This window comes from Anomaloglossus baeobatrachus, chromosome 3 (assembly GCF_048569485.1).
Source record: "Anomaloglossus baeobatrachus isolate aAnoBae1 chromosome 3, aAnoBae1.hap1, whole genome shotgun sequence".
In the NCBI taxonomy this organism is placed as follows: Eukaryota; Metazoa; Chordata; class Amphibia; order Anura; family Aromobatidae; genus Anomaloglossus; species Anomaloglossus baeobatrachus.
This window is the reverse complement of record NC_134355.1, coordinates 19,529,255-19,537,470: the sequence shown is the minus strand read 5'-3', so window position 1 is coordinate 19,537,470 and position 8,216 is coordinate 19,529,255. Positions and strand designations below refer to the sequence as shown.

The following is an 8,216-nucleotide window of genomic DNA, read 5'->3' as shown; positions in this document are numbered from 1 at the left end:
TTAATCCAGTAAGCTCCAAATCCTATTTGCACTTGACATCTGTCAATGGAAAGAGAGGAGAATCATTGAGAGACCTCTATCTATAGCCAACAGAGCTGTTACGCTTTTTGCAGCTGCCAAGAAGCGTATTGCATTACTATTTATTTTCTATTTCGAAACCAATACAAAAAAATACTTTTTTTTTTCCATCTTTGAGAAAATGGAGCCTCATCTTGGAGCATCAGATTCTTGGATCAAGCCAAAATGTAAGGACTATTTGTTTATTTGCTGAACGTATAGAATCACAGGATGGGCTGTTCACCGTCTCATAATGGACTCATATATAATCTTGCAAAAAATGTCACCAAACCAATAGACAAAAACAAGGCCCTTCTTCCTCCTGACTATGACAATAATGGAATTACAGTTCCCCTTTTGGACCAAAAAAGTCAAGAAATCAAACAGAAAGAGGAGTTGCAAAAAGAGACCAGTCAGCCGGAGAAAAGCGATTCCGATAGCTTCATTGGACTTTCTCATAATGGATCTTTTTCGGATCACGAAAAGCTTGGCACTGCGGATGAAGGGATGGTTAATTTAAAATACCAGAAGAGGAAAACTATCAGAAAACATAGTTCAACTGGTTCAGAGCAAGAGACAGTGCAACCAGATGGAAATTCAAGAAGAAGTAGAAAGTCAAAAAGCCAAAGGGTTGGTAAACATAGTCGACGTGCAAAAACAGACCAAGCGGTTCATGTTGACGTAGAAAAAAAGGTTGATTTCCCAGAAGAGCTCGTTAAGGCTCACCAAGATGCATATGCATTCCTGAACCCTAATCTCTCCAAATATGAAGCTGTCATTTCTATGGCAAACCAAGTGGCTCAGACTCATCTTATCATGCAGCAAATGATTAGTTTCATGGCCCTGAGATATGATGATATCAATCAATGCTTGGACGAAATTGCAGAAGATGGAGAAAAACTTTTAAAAGCTGTAGGGAGCGACCTCACTTGGCCTTTAGGAAAAGGAGACGTAAGTGAAAAGCCAGATCTACTGCAACAATTGCTGCAATATACTATTAATAAAATGCAAACCTTAAATGGCACAGTATCCTCTTTGACCACCGATGCCTTCCAGGATACCTGTAATTTATTTCAATCCGGATTCGACAAATTTCAGGAAAAGTTGAAATATAAGGAAAATTGTGATGAGCGACTACTAAGGATGATCAAATCTTTGGAGAATTCGGCAACAGGACCTACACAGCAGCATCCAAATGATACAGCTCTTTATTCGGAAGACAGTGGAATTGGTGATTCCGAATCGATGAGGGGATATAGATCGCCTGATAAGATGGAAAGAAAGTCAAGTATCGACTCAAGTGAAGTTCCAACACAACAAATCTCAGCCAATGAAGACAAGACTTCAGACCTTGATCGAAATCCGAAGAGCATATCCACCCAAAGAGAAATTAAGCATCACTCAGATGTTTCAAAACAAGCTAATTTATCAAGGAGCCTTTCAGTGGCCTCTTTAGCGACCACTGCTACTTTAGAAGAAGATAGCACTCTTGATCCAGAATCTGAGGACTCAACTAGCACTTATGATAGTTGTGATGAAAGCGAAGATAATAAAAGTTTATCGAGTCAGGTCACCTTAACCCCAAGACCCCTTACGTCTCCAGCAGGCATGGTTCTTTATAAATCTCCATCTAAATGGTTAGAAAACCCAGAAAATGAAGAGATGACGTTGAAAATGAAAGAAGCCATTAGTGAAAAGATCAAGTTTGTTCCCGGTGAATCAATATGTGATGTTTGGACCAGAGAAGAAGTCAATACAGACATTGCGAGGCCTAGTACTGCAGATGGAAGTAACAGGAGAACCTCTAGGCACAGACGGTCTCGATCTGCAGAATCCCTTAGAAGTCAAGCCGAGGACCCTACACTGTTACAACTTCAGAGAACACAGAAGGAACTCAGCAAAAAGTTGGAACAACTATACTCACCGGACAAAACACAAAAGTCAAATATTAAGTCTTTTTCACACGCAGGTGGCATCATCTCTAGTAACAGTTCATCCACCAACAAACTAAAGGCCTGTCTTGCAAAAAGTTTTAATATCTTACCTAGTCAAGAACAAGTTACCATAAGAAAGACTGAGACGAATATAGAAGGGGACTCGAATATTGAACCCAAAACTCAGGTATTAGAAAGTTCCAATACACAAAATGCCAAGACAGAAGAAAAGATAGTTTTGGCAGAGAGAAAGGTGGACGTCATAAGTTCATCTCCACAGAAGTCTGTTCGAAAACTTATACAAACATTTAGCCCAGTGGATGACACAAGAAATAATACAAGTGTGAAAACTCTCGGACCTCTTAGATGTGTCAGAAAATTTGGAATTCCTGTCCTTCCTCCCACAATTTTGGCTTATAAAAGATTACAACCTTTGGATATCGCAACAAGAGGAGAGAATCCTACTGATCCGAATGGATGCGTTACTACAAGTACATCAACTTCTGATTTATTCTTATCTTCAAAACCCTACGATGCTGCCAGAGATGATATAACTGAGTGTGGAACTGACGACTATGAGGATCTGCCGCCCCCTCCCCTTGAAATACTTATGGATGATTCCTTCAACATGCTCTCAGCTAATGAACTGGAGAAGGATGCATATTTCCCGTGCACAATGAAGCCATCCATGTCTCAAAAGATGAAGACCTCAATTAATATAAAAAATGTGCTACCAAGTAAAAATATTACCGATATATACATGTCAAAAGACAGGGCTGTTAATGGACTTAGAAAACATTCTTTACAATCTGATCACATTTCTAACAATAAGAAAGTAGGTATGGACTTGCAAAAAAAGCAGGAAACAGAACAGACGTCTAACTTGTATAAACAATCACATAAAATAATTCATTTACAGAATCCAGATGATGGCGAAGGTGCGAGCCCTGACAAAGATAATAATGAGACATGTTCTGTTGCATCCATGGTTAAATCAAAACTATATTCTCCTACATTACAGAGAAATGAAGTCTTAAGAAAACTTTCTCCTACAAGAGCTGCGGCTTCATCTCCACCAACTAATAGAAAAATAACAAGTCCACCTACGACCAGGAATTTTCTCCAAAAAACATCCAGCACAAGTACTCCAAAAGAATCGCTAGCTAGCCCCTCATTCCAACGTAAGCTATCAAGTCCACCTCAAGTAAGAAGACAACAGAGTCCACCTCAAGTAAGAAGACAGCAAAGTCCACCAACCCAACGTGGTCTACAAAGCCCTCAAAGGCAACAGAGTCCACCAGGCCAACGTAATCTACCAAGCCCCCCTCAAATACCAAGACAGCAAAGTCCACCAACCCAACGTAGTCTACAAAGCCCTCAAAGACAACAGAGTCCACCAAGCCAACGCTGTCTACCAAGTCCCCCTCAAATACAAAGAAAACAAAGTCCACCAAGACAACGTAGATTACCAAGTCCTCCTCAAAGACAACAGAGTCCACCAAACCAACAAAGATATCCAAGTCCTCCTCACATAGGAAGACAACAGAGTCCACCAAGGGAATATATACAACCAAACCCCCCTCAAAAACAAAAGCAGCAGAGTCCACCAAGTCAACGTAAGCTACCAAGTCCCCCTCAGATACGAAGCCAACAAAGCCCTCCAAGTCATCGGAGATTACCAAGCCCTCCACAAACTCGTTGTGAGCCTAGACCCCCTTCTCATTCTACACCCTCTCCTCCAGGTTCTCCATCCCATACGGGGTTAAGACGCCATTCTGAGGACCCACAAGCTTCAAAAATGATTGGCAATGCACAGTCAATATTTTGCCCGTCATCTTCTAGCTTATTTGAAGCCAAGTCTCCATCTCCTCCTGGCACAAGTAGGCTTGAAACTGTTTTGAGTCAAACTCACAGTCCCGTTCTGAGGCACAGTTTCTCTATTCGTCAGTACAATGACCCGCAGAGAAGATTGGCGATGAGCGCAGCAAACCCTCAACCTTTCGTCCGGAGGTCTTATTCTGAGCGAAGACCAAGAGTTCAACTACGGCTTCCAACATCCATCTCTGCTAATGCAGTGAGTGACCTGACTCTTCAACAAAACAGGTAAGACATAAGTTTAATATATTGGTGGTGGGAATCTACAATAGTACGACTCTCTAATATCTCATTTAAAGGGAACCTAAAAGTTGATACATGTTGCCCGATTCATGAGTAGCTTGTATGAGGCATTGACTGTATGATTTCAGCCAAATATGTTTGACTCTGAAACATTGTGGCATTTCGGAAAATTGCATAATTTAATACCTGGCTGGGGACTGAGTCATGCTGCAGACTAGTCAGACAAGCCGGTGGCCTGTTCCCAGAAGCTTCTCCCTGCCCGCTGTCCTTGAGTGGCAGGTCTTTTTCTCCGAGCGAGCACAGACAGAGACCTGATAGTCCGGAGCAGAGAGTGAAGAGAAGTTTGGGGGAACCACTTATCCAACTAGTCTCTCGTGCGGATTGCTCCCCGACTGCCTATTAAAGGTTGTTTAATGAAATCATACACCCTGTGCCTGATACATGCCGCCCGTGGATCAGTCAGAATGTATCAGCTGTCAAGTTCCCTTTAAACTGCCTATGACATGATGTGTAAGAGCTGAAGGTTCTGCAAATAATCACTGGCATGACATGTTACATAGTTGCATAATTTGCAAAAAAAAAAATACAAAGCTCCATCTAGTTCTTTCTCAACTAGTCATACATTCCCTATCCCCAAATTATTTATCACTCACAATGCCAGCCCTTTTTTAAGAGTTGATAAACTATGTCTTGTGCTCGGGCATTTCAAGGTCTCACCGCTCTAACTGTAAAGAACCCTTCCCTATTTAGATACCAGAATCACTTTTCCTGCACACATAATGAATGTCCACTGGTCCATTGTAAGGTCTTTGGATATTGCAAAAAAATACAAGTTATTCCTTGGAAATCTTTTGAGTAGTATCTTATAATATATTATACAAGCCCTCTAGTACTAGATGCAATTAAAATAGCAACAAGATTTACATTTGATGAGTTTTCAAATAGAATTTAGTGAAAAAAAGTTGCCAAAATTTGACACAATAAGTTGCAAAACGTTAACAGGTTTATAATGCAGTTGGTGTGTTAAAAAATTGTGCCATGTACACGGTTTAACCCCTATTGTATATTTAAAGGGAACCTGCCACCATAATTTTCATGTATATACCAAAACTACTACCTTCAGCATTCCAAAAAGGTGCATATTATCCCCTGACTCCCCCTGTATGCCCCAAATATCCTTTGAAAGCTCCTGCACTGTATGTTAATCTGTACGGTCCGGTCTGATGGGCATGCTTGCTACTGCGTCTGTCCCTCCTTTCCGCTTTGATCGCCGTCCTCTTGTTATGATTGATCTGAATGACACTTACGGCATCATCTACATATCTTGGTGAAATCTCGTGCCATCACCATCTCCCGCAGGCGCCGTTTTCTCTGCTGCTGACAGAACCTAACACATAAGTGCGCATGCGTGGACTGGAGAGGTCTTTGGCAGGTGCTATCTTTCACCTGGCGATGTCAGTCATCCACACAGCCTAGTGAAATCTCGCGCCTGCGCAGAGACATTGCCGTCTCACGCAGGCGCACTTTGCTCTGCTCTACTGCTGACAGAGCCTAACACATAAGTGCGCATGCACGAACTGGAGAGGTCTCTGCACACATGCTATCTTTCACCTGGCGATGTCAGTCATCCACACAGCCTGGTGAAATCTCGCGCCTGCGCAGAGACATTGCTGTCTCGCGCAGGCGCACTTTGCTCTGCCCTACTGCTGACAGAGCCTAACACATAAGTGCGCATGCACGAACTGGAGAGGTCTCTGCACACATGCTATCTTTCACCTGGCGATGTCAGTCATCCACACAGCCTGGTGAAATCTCGCGCCTGCGCAGAGTCATTGCTGTCTTGCGCAGGCGCACTTTGCTCTGCCCTACTGCTGACATAGTCTAACAAATAAGTGCGCATGCGTGGACTAGCGAGGTGTTTGACAGGTGTTATCTTTCGCCCGGTGATGTCCGTTATCCACATACCCAGGTGAAATCTAGCACTTGCGCAGAGACTTCTCCAGTTCGCACATGTGCACTTATTTTTTTTTTTTCACATTTTGAGTATTGTACATTATATGGTAAAGTGAAATATCATTCTTCCTTAATAAAAAATAAAGTCCTCATACAGCGATATTGACGGAAAAATAATAACGTTATGGCGGGCTTTGCACACTGCGACATCAGTAACAATGTGTTACCGATGCTGCAGCGATAGTCCCGCCCCCGTCGCACGTGCGATATCTAGTGAAAGCTGCCGTAGCGATTATTATCGCTACGGCAGCTTCACACGCACTTACCTGCCGTGCGACGTCCCTCTGGCCGGCGACCCGCCTCCTTCCTAAGGGGGCGGGTCGTGTGGCGTCACAGCGACGTCACACGGCAGGCGGCCAATTGAAGCGGAGGGGCGGAGATGAGCAGGATGTAAACATCCCGCCCACCTCCGTCCTTCTCATTGCAGCCGGGAGGCAGGTAGGAGATGTTCCTCGCTCCTGCAGCTTTACACACAGCGATGTGTGCTGCCGCAGGAGCGAGGAACAACATCGCACCTGTCGCTGCACCGGCATTATGGAAATGTCGGAGGCTGCAGCGATGATACAATAACGACGCTTTTGAGCTCGTTCATCGTATCAAAAAGGATTTACACGTTGCGATATCGACTGCGACGCCGGATGTGCGTCACTTTCAATTTGACCCCACCGACATCGCACCTGCGATGTCGTAGTGTGCAAAGCCCGCCTATGGCTCTTGGAAAAAGTGGGGGAAACAACTAAACAGGAACCTTACACATACTGTATACAGTGACACATGGATCCATAGATTGCATTCAGCCGAGAAGCTGCATAGTGTCCTGCAGCACAGAAATCCATTCATATCAAATGTACGAGCTGAAAAATGGCTTTTTTCTCTTAGATTTGTAAAAATGCAACAGAGCAAACTCGCTTCTGGGCATCCATACTTACCTGGTAGATGACAATCTAGACCCGAGCACACGGCTGCAGGTATCGGTCTTCCAGCATCCACTCATCTTCTCGACAAAAATAAGACTAGTAATGACAAGTGACAGCTTCTCTGAAGAACACGACATCCACCTGCCGTGTGCCGCTCCTCAGGATCACACATATCCACACTGATATACTCTATGAAATGTAGCAATGTGGAGTGTGAAATAATTCTACCAGTTATTTAGTCACAAATAAAATGAAATTAAATAAATAAAATAAATAAATAATAATAAATATATAATTTATTATAATTATTATAATATTATATTATTATTTTATTATTATATATTATTATAATATTATAATTTATTATATATAATTTATAATAATAAAATAAATAAAGTGAAATGTAGCAATGTGGAGTGTGAAATAATTCTACCAGTTATTTAGTCACAAATAAAATGAAATAAAATAAATAAATAATAATGAATATATAATTTATTATAATTATAATTATTATAATATTATATTATTATTTTATTATATATTATTATATTATTATAATATTATTATAATTTATTATATATAATTTATAATAATAAAATAAATAAAGTGAAATGTAGCAATGTGGAGTGTGAAATAATTCTACCAGTTATTTATTCACAAATAAAAGGTAACTGTGTTCCAGCTCTGTGCTCTGGATACAACTAGCAGTGTAAACAATGTGTCTTTATTCTAGGACATGTATACAGATTTTCTGTAATTATGTTTGTTTAAAAGGAATGTGTTATCATATAATGCCCTATTGTTAAACAGAGTTTTTATGTTATGGAAAACATATTTTATAAAACTTGTTGGTAATGTTCATTTCAGGTCATTATTTATAGCCTCCTAATAAACTGAGAAGTTCTGCTCTGTAGAGATTAATTTTCCACAGTCATGTCATTATCATCACAGACAGAATTAGAATGACAGATATAATTTATGTACAGACTATAGGATCCACCACCACTCATAATAGGTGGTCACAGCTCACCTCCTCCTCCTCCTCCTCCTCCTGTACAATGATTAATAACATCTCTGTATACAGTAGATAATATAAGATTCACAATAGGTGATGTCACAGCTCACCTCCTCCTCCTGTATAATGACTGATAACACCTATATATACAGTTGAAACCAG

The 8,216-nt window shown here is 41.2% G+C and overlaps 1 protein-coding gene across 1 annotated transcript in view; it reads left to right on the top strand.

Annotated features, from left to right (window-relative positions):
* Positions 1–288: 288 nt before the first annotated feature.
* Positions 289–8,216, top strand: part of PCARE (photoreceptor cilium actin regulator) — a 34,501-nt gene continuing 26,573 nt past the window's right edge. Inside the window, exon 1 of the mRNA XM_075337933.1 lies at positions 289–4,094. Within this exon, the coding sequence (XP_075194048.1) occupies positions 289–4,094 (3,806 nt within the window). The remainder of the gene's footprint in view (positions 4,095–8,216) is intronic.